Source organism: Coregonus lavaretus, assembly GCF_964263955.1.
Source record: "Coregonus lavaretus genome assembly, chromosome: 28".
NCBI classification, from domain to species: Eukaryota; Metazoa; Chordata; class Actinopteri; order Salmoniformes; family Salmonidae; genus Coregonus; species Coregonus lavaretus.
Window position 1 is genome coordinate 27,143,810 of NC_140015.1, and position 18,133 is coordinate 27,161,942.

At 41.5% G+C, this 18,133-nt stretch overlaps 1 protein-coding gene across 4 annotated transcripts in view; it reads left to right on the plus strand.

Moving 5' to 3' along the window:
* LOC311103325 (immunoglobulin heavy constant mu) overlaps positions 1-15,342 on the plus strand; it is a 102,109-nt gene extending 86,767 nt beyond the window's left edge. Inside the window, exons 1-8 of one of the 4 annotated variants that reach the window (XM_084144877.1) lie at positions 10,156-10,341; positions 10,485-10,558; positions 12,029-12,328; positions 12,496-12,780; positions 12,911-13,228; positions 13,567-13,884; positions 14,779-14,933; positions 15,275-15,342. In XM_084144877.1, coding sequence (XP_084001003.1) covers positions 12,061-12,328; positions 12,496-12,780; positions 12,911-13,228; positions 13,567-13,884; positions 14,779-14,933; positions 15,275-15,286 — 1,356 coding nt within the window. In that variant the 5' untranslated portion in view covers positions 10,156-10,341; positions 10,485-10,558; positions 12,029-12,060 and the 3' untranslated portion in view covers positions 15,287-15,342. Of the gene's footprint in view, positions 1-10,155; positions 10,342-10,484; positions 10,559-11,000; positions 11,085-12,028; positions 12,329-12,495; positions 12,781-12,910; positions 13,229-13,566; positions 14,216-14,778; positions 14,934-15,274 lie in introns of those variants that run through there. The other 3 variants (XM_084144875.1, XM_084144876.1, XM_084144878.1) reach the window with 3 other exon arrangements.
* The last annotated feature ends 2,791 nt before the right edge of the window (positions 15,343-18,133 follow it).

The window sequence follows — 18,133 nt, forward strand, 5'->3', positions numbered from 1 at the left end:
GGCTCCATTGGACCTTTAACAAACTATTCAGGCCTTATGAAGCTGTTCCCCATTTCTGAATTATATACTTAATCCCTGTGTGATCGTCCCACCCAGTGAGGAGGAGTCAATGCAAAACTCTGACCTCTTCCATCACTACTTATCTCACTGCAGAGTGGAGGAGAGGGACTGAAGCTCTGACTAGACTGAGGAACAGGGACACACCATAACTACTAATAGTTCATCATGACATTTAATATTGTGGTTCTACTGATGACAATAGGCTTGATAGGTGAACATGTTTAGACTGATTTTATTTGTAAAATCATGTTTGCTGAGGTTTTGAGTCAAAGTATTTTATCTAATGATACTTTGTCTCCACAGGTGTCCAGGGTCAGACACTGACTGAGTCTGGACCAGCGGTTAAAACGCCTGGAGAATCACACCAACTGACCTGTACAGCTTCTGTGTTCACTTTCAGTAGCTACTGGATGGCTTGGATCAGACAGCCTCCTGGGAAAGAACTGGAGTGGGTTTCCTATATTAGCAGTGGTAGTAGTTCCATCTACTACTCCCAGTCAGTTCAGGGTCGGTTCACCATCTCCAGAGACAACAGCAAGCAGCAGATGTATCTCCAGATGAACAGCCTGAAGACTGAAGACTCTGCTGTTTATTATTGTGCCAGAGACACAGTGACACAGGAGGCTGCAGTGCTCAACACTGATCTCAGCGTTATGAGCAATGAGATGAGTCTGTGCTCCACATGGCATTAACAAAACACACACTGGTCAACACATATCATACTCCCATAGACAGGTGATATGCTTAGTTATTACTAAAATAATATATTAAAGACATACCTGCCATTTTTATATAAGAATATGAATAAAAGTCATGAAACTCAACAATATAAATTAAAATCTTAAATATTTATAGAAACTTGAGGCACACCAACAGATAGATTGCTATTCTGATTTTGTGCCTTTCAAAGAAACATTGAAGACCATAATAATTGTGTTAATAATAATAATGTTCAGAAAACAAAAAGAGAATCCAAAGTTCAATCAATGTTGTATTTAATTTAATTGTTCATGTTGTAGGTTAATGCAGCTTATAACAGTCATACTTACTCAATCTACTGAATGTGTCACTGTGTTACAGTTATTTGAGTTTTCCTTCTTACACAGTACCAACTCTCTCACCTTTGTGCAACATGTCTCTTCTCCCTGTATATAAAGAGGAATATTTGTCTCTTCACAGTAGGAGTAAACAAGTGCAGTTCCCATAGGTTCAGCTTCAACACAAACCATGTTCTTTGCATCTCAGCTGCTGCTGCTGGCAGCTGCTTTCTGTGAGTTTTTGGGACTGATACATCAGTTATAATCAGGACAATAATAGACAGTAAAATGTGATCGATAGATAGGCAATATAATTTAAATAGCTAAATACTGTACTATACAGTATGTAAACGTACTATACAGCAGGGTTCCCCAACTGGGGAACCTCAGGATGAATTGTGGGTTATTATATTTGACTCCCAAGATTTCTGGGCAACAAAGAAAGAAAAACGATTTAAAAAATAGTACTTTTTTATTTTTGGGACATAAAATATTGTAGAAACACCCACAAATCAGCTCCAAGTGATTTTAACTTTTCCAATGTATTCCCAAGCATAATAGAGAGCTGCATAATAGCGAGATGTATGTGATCGTATACAAATGTAAGAAGGTTTGCAATGATTATGTTTTAGTCAAATATGATATCTGTTTGGGCTTCTTGCGGTCAATTTGCAGTCTACAAATTATTTGTAATTATGTTCCGGCCCCTGACCATCTGCTCAAACGTTGTGTGGGGCTTTGGGGAGGGTTGCATGGTTTCTTATTGGGTACAGGGGAGGGTAGTGCACATTTTCCCTGGTTTACATTCAGTCTTTTGCAGGTTTTACTGTATAATTTCATAGCAAATTTCCTCATCTGCTTGCATGCACCTCCCCTATATCAAGGTGTTTTGGTACTTCCCTTATGCACTACACTTTTCTGCATGCTAACTTTTACTATACCACAGGTCAATATAGTCTACCAGTCTAACTGTCCATCCTCCCCTCTATCCACCATTCATAGTGACGTAGTGGTAGGTGGATCATTTGTCCAGATCTGCAATACGTTAACAAGCAATCATACCACACATGAAAGCATTCAAAGCGGCATACATTTTCAATATGAATCCACAAGAACAAACAGGAATAGCTGACAGGCAGCGGAGAGGCCAGGTGCATTATTGCACATGAAGGAAGAAGACATGAGACACGCAGCTCAAAATGTTCCAATACTAATCTTGTTTAGGGACAATACAATTATCCTACCTAGACTGGCAAAATTCTACTCTAGGCTGCAGTGAAAATGCCATTTGAATAACGGCGCAGAAGCCCTGTGATTTGAATGTTTCATTCCATTTGGATCAGTTGTGGGTCTACTCTAGACAGTTTATACGTTATAGAAAGGCACAGTAGCAGGCCAGTCTGGATGTATTTTTACTTTTGATACTGAGATGCGCTGTCTGTTGCAGATCATCATTCTCCCAAGTAGTCCTAGAATAATGTTGCTACATATGCTCCTGGCAGGCCCAGTTATTCAGGAAAGCTTAATGCATGCTCTGTCTCCTCTCCAATCCATGCAGCTATATAATAAAATTAACCAGGTTTCCATCCAACCTTTTTATGCAAGTAAAGTCCATGTCGGATAACAAATGTCACGACATCATGGGAAAGCATGCAGTTTATTAGGGTACAGATGAAATAAGTTGTGATGAACTTCACAGGGTGGTGAAAGTGAACGGATGAGCTTGATGCTCCTTTCAATAAATATTGAGGGTCTTATTCTGGTGACATGATGATCGATGCTTGGTGCCGTTTGACAAATAAAATTAATCTTGCACTTTGGTCCATAATAACCAATAATAACCATAGGCTATACACACAATGTATCTGCGAGCTGTTGACTAGAGCACACGTGCCAATACCAGAGTTGGCCACATTCGCTATACCTACTCAACATCTCTGAATTCCCACCCAGTGAAGAGGAGTCAATGCAAAACTCTGAGCTCTTCCATCACTACTTATCTCACTGCAGAGTAGAGAAGAGGGACTGAAGCTCTGACTAGTAGACTGAGTGATAGACATTGACAATAGTCTAACATGTTTAACAAAGATTACATAATAGGGCTACTGCTACTGGTTATAGGACTGTCAGGTAAACACTTTGTTTTTACTTTCAACAGATGGTTGTGTGTCCTTAAAAACTTTTGTTAAAGTTTGAAATACTCTCTTTTTATCAACAGGTGTTCAAGGTGAGACACTGACTGAGTCTGGACCTGTGGTTAAAAAGCCTGGAGAATCCCACCAACTGACTTGTACAGCCTCTGGTTACTGGATGGCTTGGATCAGACAGGCTCCTGGGAAAGGACTGGGTTGCAATTATTACTGGCAGTGATGGTGGTATCACTTACTACTCCCAGTAAGTTCAGGGTCAGTTCACCACCTCCAGAAACAATAGAAAGCTGCAGGTGTATCTCCAGATGAACAGTCTGAAGACTGAAGACTATATGCTGTTTATTATTGTGCCAAAGACACAGTGACACAGGAGTCTGCAGCACCGTACAAAAACTGATCAAGCACATCTGTGAGACAAACACACTGAGTATCCAGCATAAATTCCTAGTGTATTCAAAGCATCTCTTTCCTAATCAAGCTCAATGCCGTTTAAACCACTCCTCTGCCCATGTGCTGTTAACCAGTCAATATCTTTCAGAAAGGAAACACCATGTGTACGTTTATCCATTTATTCGAAAAGATCACAAAACATAATCTTAGTGTTAGGCTCTGCTCCTTCAGGGTAGCTAACTGCAAGAGTGAAACATCATATGAAGATGATAATAGAAATACAGGCAGTGAGTACGATATGCTATATCAAATCCCCTGAAGGAAGAAGCACAGAACCAACAGGTGGCGGCTGGGGTGGTGGTGGGATATCAGAAACATCAATCATAGCGAGTAACAGCTAGTTACAGCAGGACGGCAGCAAGATAAACCAGCGCATGGGAGCACTTCACATCCGACATTGAGGAAGCATGTGCAGAACTAGTAAAGTTAAATAGACCATATGTAATTAAAGTGTGAATCCAATTGGTGCAATATCTGCTGAAGCAATCAGCTAATGCCACCACAATCTGGCTTCCCTTCTGAACTGGCACCGCTTTTGTCACGATCGTCTGAAGAAGCGGACCAATACGCAGCGCGTGGAGTGAACATGATGACTTTTATTTAATAAAGCAACCACGAAAAACAACAAATGACGATAGTGAAGTCCTCTGTAACACTGACAGAAACATGGAACAAAAACCCACAAACCAAGGAGAAACCACACAGTTTAAATATGGCTCCCAATCAGAGATAACGAGCCGACAGCTGACACTCGTTACCTCCGATTGGGAGTCATATGACTAATCCTAGAAATAAACGTGACAGAAATGCAACCATAGAAAATCACCCAAAACCCAACATAGAAATACACCCAAACAATGAAAATGAACAACCCTGGCTCAAATAATCAAAGTCCATGGAGCCAGAGTATCACAGTACCCCCCCCTTAAAGGTGCGCACTCCGGGCGCACCAGCATACAGTCTAGGGGAGGGTCTGGGTGGGCGTCTGTCCATGGTGGCGGCTCTGGCCCAGGTCGTGGTCCCCACCCCACCTTAGTCACTATCCGCTTCCGTAGGCCCCTCCACCTGACCACCCCCCAATTAAACCCCACTGGATTAAGGGGCGGCACCGGACTAAGGGGCAGCACCGGACTAAGGGGCAGCACCGGACTAAGGGACAGTACCTGACTAAGGGGCAGCACCGGACTGAATGGCGGATCCTGGCTGGCTGGCTCTGGCGGATCCTGGCTGGACGGCTCTGGCGGATCCTGGCTGGACGGCTCTGGCGGATCCTGGCTGGCGGAAGGCTCTGGCTGATCCTGTCTGGCGGAAGGCTCTGGCTGATCCTGTCTGGCGGAAGGCTCTGGCTGATCCTGTCTGGCGGAAGGCTCTGGCTGATCCTGTCTGGCGGAAGGCTCTGGCTGATCCTGTCTGGCAGAAGGCTCTGGCTGCTCCTGTCTGGCGGAGAGCTCTAGCGGCTCCGGTCTGGCGGACGGCTCTGAAGGCTCATGGCAGACGGGCGGCTTTGCAGGCTCTTGGCAGACGGACAGTTCAGACGGCGTTGGGCAGACGGACAGTTCAGGCCCCGTTGGGCAGACGGGCAGTTCAGACGGCGTTGGGCAGACGGACAGTTCAGGCCCCGTTGGGCAGACGGCAGACTCTGGCCGTCTGAGGCGCATCGTAGGCCTGGTGCGTGGTGCCGGAACAGGAGGTACCGGGCTGAGGACACGCATCTCAGGGCTAGTGCGGGGAGAAGCAACAGGGCATGCTGGACCCTGGGGACGCACCGTAGGCCTGATGCGTGGTGCCGGAACTGGAGGTACCGGGCTGAGGACACGCATCTCAGGGCTAGTGCGGGAAGCAGCAACAGGGCATGCTTGGCCCTGGGGACGCACCATAGGCCTGATGCGTGGTGCCGGAACTGGAGGTACCGGGCTGAGGACACGCATCTCAGGGCTAGTGCGGGAAGCAGCAACAGGGCATGCTTGGCCCTGGGGACACACAGGAGGCTTGGTGCGTGGTGTCTGCACTGGTGGTAAAGGGCTGGAGACACGCACCATAGAGCCAGTGCGTGGAGGAGACACAGGGCTCTGAAGACGCACTGGAAACCTGGTGCGTGGTGTAGGTACTGGTGGTACTGGGCTGGAGCGAGGAGGTGGTACCGGAAATACCGGACCGTGCAGGCGTACTGGCTCCCTTGAGCACTGAGCCTGCCCAACCTTCCCTGGGTTGATGCTCCCCGTCGCCCGACCAGTACGGGGAGGTGTAATAACCCGCACCGGCCTATGTGGGCGAACCGGGAACACCATGCGCAAGGCTGGTGCCATGTACGCCGGCCCGAGGAGACGCACTGGTGACCAGCTGCGTGGGACCGGCTTCATGACATCCGGCTCAACACTCAATCTAGCCCGGCCGATACGTGGAGCTGGACTGTACCGAACCGGGCTATGCCTGCGTACAGGAGACACCATGCGCTCAACTGCGTAACACGGTGTCTGCCCGTACTCTCGCTCTCCACGGTCAGTCCAGGGAGTAGGCGCAGGTCTCCTACCTGACTTCGCCACACTCCCTCTTAGCCCCCCCCCAAGAAATTCTTGGGTAGTACCCACAGGCTTCCAGTCTTGCCTCCGTGCTGCCTCCTCATATCGCCGCCTCTCGGCTTTAGCTGCCTCCAGCTCTTCACGAGGACGGCGATATTCTCCCGGTTGTGCCCAAGGCCCCTTACCATCCAGAATCTCCTCCCATGTCCATGAATCCTTTATGGGTGGATATAAATCCTGTGTAGGTGGATCCTGTTGCCGCTTGACACGCCGCTTGGTCCTTTTATGGTGGGTTTTTCTGTCACGATCGTCTGAAGAAGCGGACCAATACGCAGCGCGTGGAGTGAACATGATGACTTTTATTTAATAAAGCAACCACGAAAAACAACAAATGACGATAGTGAAGTCCTCTGTAACACTGACAGAAACATGGAACAAAAACCCACAAACCAAGGAGAAACCACACAGTTTAAATATGGCTCCCAATCAGAGATAACGAGCCGACAGCTGACACTCGTTACCTCCGATTGGGAGTCATATGACTAATCCTAGAAATAAACGTGACAGAAATGCAACCATAGAAAATCACCCAAAACCCAACATAGAAATACACCCAAACAATGAAAATGAACAACCCTGGCTCAAATAATCAAAGTCCATGGAGCCAGAGTATCACAGCTTTATATCTTTTTTGATGACAGTTTATTTACATTCACCTGTATATCAGCCTAATCCAACTCAGAGTTTGAATTACTGGTAGATATAAATTAATGTCGTCATTGAGCATACTGAAATATACAATGAAGAAAAATACGCAACATGTAAAGTGTTAGTCCCATGTTTAATGAGCTGAAATAAAATATCCCATTTGCACAAAAGGCTTATTTATCTAAAATGTTTTGCACACATTTGTTTACATCCCTGTTAGTGAGCATTTCTCCTTTGCCAAGATAATCCATCTACCTGACAGGTTCGGCATATCAAGAATCTGATTAAACAGCATGAACATTACACAGGTGCACTTTGTGCTGGGGACAACAAAAGGCCACCCTAAAATGTGTAGTTTGTCACCTAACACAATGACACAGATGTCTCAAGTTTTGAGGGAGCGTGCAATTGGCATGCTGACTGCAGGAATGCCCACCAGAGCGGTTGCCAGAGAACTGAATGTTCATTTCTCTACCTTGAGCAACATCCCATGTCGATTTAGAGAATTTGGCAGTACGTCCAAATGGCCTCACATCCGCAGACCATGTGTATGGCGTCGTATGGGTGAGCTGTTTGTTGATGTCAACATTGTGAACAGAGTGCCCCATGGTGGCAGTGGGGTTATTGGACGGCCAGGCATAAACTATGGACAACAAACTGTTACGTTAATTATTTAACAAACTATTTCAGTGTCTCTGTGCGTCTCCCAAAAGGTTGTAAGTCTTTTGGATTTAAGAAACGGACAGAGTCCCGGTCTGCATAGTCAGAGATGTTTATTCATTGAGAATTCTGCCATTACAATTTCAGAGTCCATCTTTTATACTCACATGTCATACAAAAATCCCTCCTCTCTGTAGGCGGGCTGTAGTTTTCCACTTTAAAACTGCTCTCCTGACCATCAGTACACACACACACGCACACACTCTTCCAAGCCTAACAGTTTCTCTCCTCCCTAAATTCCTCAGTTATCTTGGTTTCTCAGTTGCCTGTAGACAGTTCTCCTTGCCCTTTGTTGTCTGGTCTAACTCTTGCTCACATTGCTAAATAGTAGCACAATATCATAATCTTTACTGGTCCTACACTCACACATTACCAGGTAGTAGATTCTAACACATCTCACACAGTTTCAGAGTATAATAATTAGTCACTACTAAGAAAGTACTAATCATACTTAAAACAATAACATTTCACAACTATATTTAAGGGTGGAACATTTAGTCATTATTTTTAACCTGTATATATTCTAATTTCTATATCACAAACATAATAGCATTTTATCGATGGAGATACCGTGACGAGAACCTAATGCCCATTGTCACGGATGCCGCCGAGGCTGCTCCTCCTCCTTGTTCGGGCAGGCTTCGGCGTTCGTAGTCCCCGGAGTACTAGCTACTGCCGATCGATGTTTCGGTGTTTGTCTTGTGTTGTCTAGTTTGTACACCTGTTTCTTATTCTGTATTGATTATGTAACATATAAGTTCCCTTGTTTTATGTTTGCCTTTGTGTGTTATTGTCCTTGTGTTTTGTTCGTATGTTCGGCATTGCTAAGCTCGTACTTTACGCACTCCGCGTGTTACTCCTGTTGTGTTTGGAGGCTTTTGTTTTTGTGCGTAATATTTGGAAGTAAAGTAGTCATTCCTGATCCTCTGTGTCCTACCAGTTCAGCTTTCTCACAAACTATGTTCCCTGCATCTGTGCTGCTGGTGCTGCTGGCAGCTGCCTCCTGTGAGTTCCTTTGAGGGATTAGGAGTTTGAACACAAAACAGAAAATTCTATGTTTTTTAAAAGTATTACAATAATATAATCAAACTGAATATTTGATTTGCCTCTCCAGGTGTGTGCGGTATTGTTGACCCAGAACTCACCCAGCCAAGCTCAATGGTTGTAAAACCTGGAGAGTCTTTGAGCATCACCTGTAAGGTCACTGGGTATTAATGGTTAAACCATTCATAATGATGCTGACAAAATAACAACTATTATAGGTTAAACCATTCATGATGATGCTGACTAAATAACAACTATTAAAGGTTAAACCATTCGTAATTATGCTGACTAAATTACAACTATTAAATGTAAAACAGTTCATAACGATGACGAATAAATATCAATTATTAAAGGTTAAACCATTCATAATGATAATGACTAAATAACAACTATTAATGGTTAAACCTTTCATAATGATGCTGACTAAATAACAACTATTAAAGTTAAACCATTCATAATGATGCTGACTAAATAACAACTATTAATGGTTAAACCATTAATAATGATGCTGACTGAATTACAACTATTAAATGTTAAACCGTTCATAATGATGCTGACTAAATAACAACTATTAAAGGTTAAACCATTCATAATGATGCTGACTAAATAACAACTATTAAAGGTTAAATCATTCATATTGATGCTGACTTTGTAACAAATATTAATAAAGGTTAAACCATTCATACAAATTTTGACTAAATTATTTTGAGTGAGTTGAAAATTAAAATATTATAAAGCTCATTAATAAAAAGTCTCATAGATGTTTATAACAGTTGTAAAGCATTGTACCTGCAGGATTTAGGTAAAATGTTCTGATTTTAAAGAATACTTAAATCATGTTATAATATATAATATTTTAAAAATATTCAAAAATATTTGAAGAAATAATAGATATGTGTGTTATTACCCATCCACAACCATCTGAATGTGTTGCTATCCTCATAGAGCAGGTGTGTGGTACTGGTGGGATGTTTTTGTTATGGTGTGTATCACTGTGACTATACGGGGGCCACAGTGATATTACGCCGTACAAAAACCCCTTTGCTCCTGTATGGACACATCAACACTGAACAGGTCAAATAAACACCCCCCATGTCAATGGTACCAATGTAAACCTAATGAAACCTCACCATAAACATGATTTGGCCATAGCCATGATATTGGATTTTGTACTGTGACATAAATCCATACATTTGCAAACAACTGTCACAAACTGACAATGGATACACCTTTAGTCACAAACAATAATAACAAACATTGAAGATTAATCCACCAACTCATGGAGAATATAATACTGTAAGAATCTGTAGTAATGCTACAATGTATGGTTTTATGTTTCTTATACCTGACTGAGAGCAGACAGTCATATGCAATCCCTATGGAGATGTGAAGGAGGTGTTTTTGTGCTGGGGTATATCACTGTGATATGGGGTTTGGGGGGCACAGTGAAATGAGGCTGTACAAAAACCTCAGAGACAGAACTTGCATTATATCTGCCTGAGGATAGGGAAAATGGGGAGAAACCATACAATATTCTTCAAATGATCGTCTGATATTGATATAACCCCATTGTAAATTGTTTTAAATTTTTAAAGTATGTTTTGATGGAGTAAGTGATGTCATGACATGGACCTGAGCATCAGTTTTTAAAAGGTATACAAAACTGAATTCACAACGTATGTCCTTAAGAAATCAGGTGTATAATAATATTACGATATTGCGTTATATCTTCATGTCTGTTGGATTCAGTGTCATGACTTTAAAGCTGCCTATTGAGGTGCAGGGTTTTTGTACAGGCAGTGAATGGAGACATAGCACTGTGATGCTTTTGACTACTGGGGTAAAGGGACACAAGTCACCGTCTCAACAGGTAAGCAAACTTACATTTATTACATCCATCAAATGTTTAATTTTCCCATTCTATTTTCTGTGTAGAAATAACATATGTTGTCTTGTGCGTTTTTCAGATGCAAAATGTCATTGAATAGACCTGTTCATGGTCCACTAAAGAAATGGTTTACTTATTTCCTTGAAAGTCAAATAGTTCCTCAATTTCTAGGTTCTGCTGTTGTAGAATAATGCAGAAGTTTGTTTCCTAAAGTCTTATAAATAGAAAACCCTTCGTTCCTTAGAAAAAAATGACAGTCTAAGAGAAAATGATCCATATTGTGGAAATATATTGTTGACCAAGTGTGACTATGTTAGAATGTAGTATCTATTTAGATTTTTTTTTACAAACCAAATTACTTTGGTTTAGTGATGAAGTTATCAAGATTAGTTGAAACCAATTGCTGTAAAGAGGGTAGTTTTTGTATTGCTTGACATACGCCCTTGTCACACTGTGTTCAGCTACTTTGACTATTGGGGGAAAGGGACAATGGTCACAGTATCATCAGGTAAGCCAATGTTTTGTGTCTTTTTTTACTCAGTTAAATTGCTATAGTTTGTAGATAAATCATTGTTTTATGGAGGAAAGTTAAAATTATGACTTGGATATTGTTATTAGCGTAGTACACCTAGGTAGGGCAGTATTGTTTGTTCATCTCCTCACATACTTCTTTCACTGTTTGCGATTGGTGTTTAATTGGTTAATTATGTAGGCTTTGCTTTAAGTCGAAAATGACCCTATGAAAATGAAAATGTAGGAGTCAAACACATAAACCAAATGAAGGGTATGATAATATGAGCAGAGTTCATCTTAGCCCATATTGAATTGAGTGTTAATTGGCATCACCTTAATCCATATAAATCATTTAATTAAAATGATTTCAATTAATTGGTATTAGAGGAACAGCATGTTTTATTTTATGTTTGTTTTCACTGGTAAATGTGTCTGCAATTGAATGAGTTAATGTGTACTTAATTGTGCCTTCCTGTATTATACCTTTTCAAAAATGTTTTTTCTATTCTGCTGCGCCAGTTACTTAATGTTTGTATTCTTATATTTTATTATTTCTTATTGTTGTTGCATTGTTGAGAAGGAACCTGCAAGTAAGCATTACATTAGACGGTGCACACCATGTGTATCCTGTACATACGACTAATAAAATATTAAACTTAGTGGTAGTTATATCTCAAAGAATACAAGACAACCAACTACATATAACTAAATGGTGCCTTATAGTGCAAGATTAAATGAACATGTAGTTCTTAGGTTATAACTGTGTAATGACCATTTTACCACGGTAATTCCTAGTAGTTACCATGTCATTTCTGTACATTCAAATAAAGTGTTACATTTCTTTCTTTCTTTCTTTCTTTCTTTCTTTCTTTCTTTCTTTCTTTCTTTCTTTCTTTCTTTCTTTCTTTCTTTCTTGCTTTCTTTCTTTCTTTATTGCAGCAACCATAGCCCCCCCTACTCTGCTCACTCTTATGAACTGTGGAACCCCTACTAACAACGTCTACAGCATCGGTTGTGTCGCTACCGGGTTTTCTCCTTCCTCACTCACCTTCAAATGGACAGACGCCAGCGGGAGTGCGCTGACGGACTTCATCCAGTACCCGGCGGTCCAGAGCGGGGAAACCTACACAGGAGTAAGTCAGCTCCGCGTGGATGAGAATGTCTGGAAAACCTCAACGACTTTCAAATGTTCCGTGGAACATCCTGGAGGTGAAAAGACAGCAGACATAAAAAAACCAGGTAAGATGTGGTCATTATATTATATTATTACATTATATAACTATTTATGTTTAGAAAACCTGATTATAGAATGATGCTTGTTGTTTACCCTGTATGAAAATATCAATATAATTTCAATAACGTGTTAAACTAACATGAGCCCATTTCTTTTACCTCCCGCTATTCAGTCTCACAGATTCCAACAGTGTCTTTGCTGTCGGCGCCCAATGGCACCACCCAGTACCTGATGTGTATGATTGAAGATTTCGCCCCGGAGAAAGTCACTGTCACCTGGAAGAAGAATGACAAGGAGGTGGAGGGCCCGAAACCTACTGTTGGCCAACAGCAGTCAGGCCTCTTCTCAGCCAGCAGTCTGCTGAAGGTCGTCAACACTGACTGGAACAACAAGGTCCAGTACAGCTGTGTGGTGCAGCACCAGGAACAAACCATCACCGAGACGATCTCCAAAACAGGTCTGTACATAGGAGTAGACTGTACTACAATTGATGTCATGCTCACATACAGGATCTCTATTATTTACTGAAGTTCCTCATCAGTAACATTAACATGTCATGCTTTCCCACTGCTTCCCTCCCCTTTCAGAACCACTGATGGTGACTCTGAACCCACCGAGTGTGAAAGAGATGTTCTTGGACAACCAAGCAGTGCTGGACTGTGTCATCACTGGTACAGACAAGGACACAGTGTCTGGTACCACTATCACCTGGCAGGTCAATGGACAGGCCAAAATGGATGGCATCCTTCTGAAACCTATTGAATCAAAGGGCAACCTGAACAGCAGGGTCAGTACTCTGACCATAGACATGAAGGAGTGGACCAAAGTGAACAAAGTCCAGTGTTCTGTCATGAAGAGCGGTGAAGTCACACCGGTCATTCAGGACCTCAGCTTCACCAAAGGATGTAGGTCACTGAGACATCTCAATGTGGTTGTGATAAGTGGTCACATGCTCCAGGTTCTGGAGAGGAAGCCACAGGATGTGCAGACTTTTGCTCCAGCCAGCGCTAACACACCTGAGTCAGCAAATCCACTAATCATTAACTAATCATCACCTTTGCTTAGTTGAATCAGGTGTGTTAGTGCTGGGCTAGAACAGAAACCTGCACACCCCTGTGGTGCTCCAGAACTAGGGTTAAGGACTACTAGGTTGGATTTTAAACTGATATTCACATACTGGTTTTCATAGGTGCCTACACGTACATGAGTGTAACGTTTCTCCTTAAAATCAATCCTCTTGCAGGTCGAGCCCCTTCAGTGTCCGTCCACCTTCTCCCGGAGGAAGACACGAAGGAGGAGGGGGAAGTGACTCTGGTGTGCCTGGTGGTCAGCCCGTCTCTCTGTGACGTCTACATCATGTGGAAGGTGGGCAACGGCGAGTACCAGGAGGGGGTCACCAGCCGTCCTCAGAAAACCCCGGAAGGCAACGACTCTGTTACCAGCGTCTTCACCACCACCAAGAATGAGTGGCAGACAAACGTGCATTTCACATGCGCCGTCAAGTACACCGGCTCGGACAACAACACCGCACCTAAGGAGAGGAGTGTGTCGAAGTCCATGGGTAACTCATGTGAAGACAAGTGATTTTAATCTGTGTGTGTTGTGTCGTTGTGTCTCCTTATTGACTCCTCTGTGGGTCAGAATAGCCAATTACTAGGTGTGTCCACTGTTGTCATCTTTGTTGTCCTTGTTGAGTTAAAGTTAACATGTTAGTGTTGTCATTGTTTTGTTGACTGTAGACATGTATATTGTTTAATGTGATATTGTCCAGTCTATTGTGTTGTAAGATGTCAGTCCTATTGCACAGTCTTGTGTTGCCATTGTTGTCCTTTGTCATTGTTCAATGTGCCTTCCTAATGTGGAGGCTGGCTAATAAACAATATCGCATATGAGATCACATGGTTCCGTGTTCCTATATCAATTACTTCAAGTCTTAAAAAATATACTGGTCTATTGTACATATAAAAACAGAATGAAGACAATTGTTTTGGCATGAAAAGACACAACAGTAATGAATAGCCTACATAGTAGTACTGTGCTTCCAGTAAGGTGGTCATGGATGTACTATTTAGTGTATAGGTGTAGTTTGACATAAATGTGAGTGGATGTGCATGTTAACATTAGGCCAAGATAGAAGTCTGCACAGCTCAGTTTCATGTGTTCTTTGTGTGTTGATGTGTGTGTCTGTGTGTGTCCATATCATTTGAACTCATGTAGGTCTATTTGTTAGAATATGATAAAGACTAATACAGGTGTACAATACACATACACACATGAACACACACACACACACACACGCAAACACGCAGACACACATGAACACACACACACATACACAGATACACATGAACACGCAAACACACGCAAACACGCAGACACACATGAAAAAACACACACACACGCAGACACAAGCGTATGTCCGTTCTTCACCACCTGTCTCTCTCCCTGTTCTCAGAGAACATCCTACTGACTGAGCCTGAGGCGGGCTTCGCTCTGAGCTGCACGGACAACGATGAGGATGAGTTTAGCAGCCTGTGGTCCACCACCTCCTCCTTCATCATCCTCTTCCTTCTCTCCCTCACCTACAGCACAGTCCTCAGCCTGGTCAAGGTACTGACACCGCTTATTTCATGTGATTGTAGACTTCTGATGAAGGCCATTGGCAGCTGAAACGTCACGATTTTAAATGAAAAATAAGGTATCAAGTGTTTAATTGAACACAAGCATTTCGCTACACCCTTAATAACATCTGCTAAATATGTGTATATGACCAATAACATTTTATTTTATTTTATTTGATTGTGAGCGAGGGTTGCTCCTTTCTCTTCCAAATATGATTATATACACGGAGGAGAGGTGAGAAACTCTTTGTGGGCTAAAGGTAACCTGCGTTTTTCCACTTCGCTGTCTGTTTATTGTAATAACCTGTGTCTGTCTCTGCCTCTTTTCAGATGAAGCAGTGAAGAACACATGATGGACTGCAGAGATAGATGTGTCTAGATTAGAAAGGAAATGGTCTAGAATGGTTATGGCATAGTGTTCTTTAGTAATAATGTTATGTATATATCCAATATGTTATTGATTATGATTGATTAGTATTGTTGTTCTCAATATTATACAAGCATTGTGGTGATATGTTATTTTTCATTCATTGATTTATATTGTATCCTGTGTATCCTGTGATGTTTGTGTGTCCTTTTTCACTTTAATAAAGTCTAACTTTTAGTTGTTGTGTTTTTACCGAGACATCGACTGGATTGTAATTGAAGGACACATCCTATATCCAAAGACATTACTGATTTGAGTGTTTCTGCTTGGCAGAGTTATCTATGGAGCCAATTTACGGCTGTTGTCCCTCCCAGGACAGATGAAAACAACATTGGGCTATATCTGTAATACTCAACTAAAACTTCAACATTCTATTATCAGTTGATCTGAGGTGGTTTCTTGGTTCTCTAACTTGTCTAATAATAGTGTCATGCAAAAGCAGCTTCCTCTCTCTCTATCCCCTTGATACCACACCTGTGGAACTGAAACTGTCCAGCAACTGCCAGGAACACAAATACACTTCTTTGAAAGAAGAGAAACACTGCTTGTATGAAAGCAACGCATGCACGCACACACCCACACAAGCACACACCCATATACAGTATATAAATATATATATTAACAAAACCCTAAGTATTTTAGTGCTTTTCCTATGTATGTCGTATGGTCGTGTGAACATGGGTGTGTTGCTTTGTATTTCTAGAATTGGGCTACCACGCACACAATATATATTATCTTATGTCATAAAAGTCATTAATTTCGTTCAAATGTAGGTTTCTTTTCTAAGTTGTTGATTATTTGGTAACTTAGATCAGTGGTTCCCAATCGATGTGCCGCCACACACTGGTGTGAGTTGAGGAACTCTCAGGTATGCTTAGAAACTTTTCCTAATCTAGTTTTTTTTAAATGAAACACTCAATAAATGAATAAATACATAATTTGGACTTAGGAGCACTAGTGGCGGTCAGATAATACATTAAATGGCACAGGGTTACATCTGTATCGTTGTTTCAAGTCCAGTGCCCTCTGGCTATTGAGGGGCAACCAACAAGGGCAAAGTCATTTGAATCATTTCACTTTGTCTGTGAAAACCATTTAAGCACAGGAAAGTATGATTAGGTTTAGCCAGAGTATTTTATTTCTATATGGCTCTGGGCTTAACTATACCACAGCCTCTGCCATAGATACAAATGGAGCATGGCTTTAGGTACGTGGTTGTGCCTTTACAATGCAGAAAACCGCTTGTCTCTAGCTCAAACCATTCAAAACCTATTTTACTGGAGCTAAAAACATATATTTCTGGAGCAGATTCGTGGACACTCTTCACCCTAAAAGTTTAAGCCTTAGGGAGGGTGGGGGTGGGAGTGGGGGGGGTTCCACTAACATATGGAATTGTTTTAAGATGGTCAAAACATGGATCATTTATGTATTTGATTTTGAATTTTAAGACCCCTTTAGGTCTCAATAAAAATATATAAACAAATTACAGTATTTGATAAAATAGTGAACTTGGCCTTTACTGCTATATAGTCCACAGAAATGCATTCATTGAATAACACATTTATAAATGGCAAAAAAGACAAATCTATCAAAAGTGATATGGTTTTCAAGTGTCTGCCCTATATCTAGGAGATATGAGAAAGCTCCGGATATTTTATTATCAAACCGGTAGTGGGTTACCTTCATGATACTTCTTTGGGTTGTAGGACAAAACGGAGAACACCATTGTGTTTGTGAGAGTCTCATCCTGTTGGCCAATCCATTCAGACACTACAGATTTTAATGAGAAGACCGATTTTCGAGATGTCCCCTGGTCTGGAAAACAGCACTGTAGCTCTGCCACTTCCCACCTCAGATGCCGAAGGCATCTCATACACAAAACAGATATATCCCTAGCTTAAACTGACAGATTTAGATTTAGATTTTTGTTATTATTTTAGTTACGTTTACACGGGACTAATCAACGTTTAAGGACAAATTAACCATAATGAGTAAGAAACTATAAAAACTATGAACATATTTATCATAAACCCTAAGTAATTTATTACTAAAAAATATTTGTCACAAGAAATAGATGATTTGTAGAATGGATCAGATGAGATGGAGGTCGTTACCACTAAATTAATTAATAGGGAAAGTTTACATGTGCCACAGAATGTTATATACCATCACGGTTGTGAACCACTGACTTAGATAAAGGTCACTTTCTAGGTGTGCAAATACTACTGGAGACTAACAGGCTGCCAGGCATCAGAGCTGCTATCCACAGCAACACTTATATTCAGTGCATGAGGCTACTTCTGCTAACAATTACAGGGAGCTTGAGGACAGCAGCTCTTGTTAAGCAGCTAAACACTATCATTTAGTATGAAAAAATAAAAATAAAAGTGTATTACCTCACTAACTGTAAGTCGCTCTGGATAAGAGCGTCTGCTAAATGACTAAAATGTAAAAAAAAATGTAAAATGTAGTGGAAATCTGAAGTCACACCATGAAGGAAGTCTTTTTTACTGTAATAAGAGACGGGCCCTCATCTTAGCTATATAGAATACAATAAGTATTTTTCAGAGAGAATGATGTTGAATAGTGCTGGAGATCAAACCAAATCAAAGTGTATTGTGTATATGATTCGCAGGTGTTATGGCAACTTTGATTTGATCTCTAGTGCTATTCAACATCATTATTTTTGAATATGGAATGAAATGATGGAAAATATGGAAAAGGTCTATCCTATGAAGCATTTGGTAATAAATGGTAAGTCT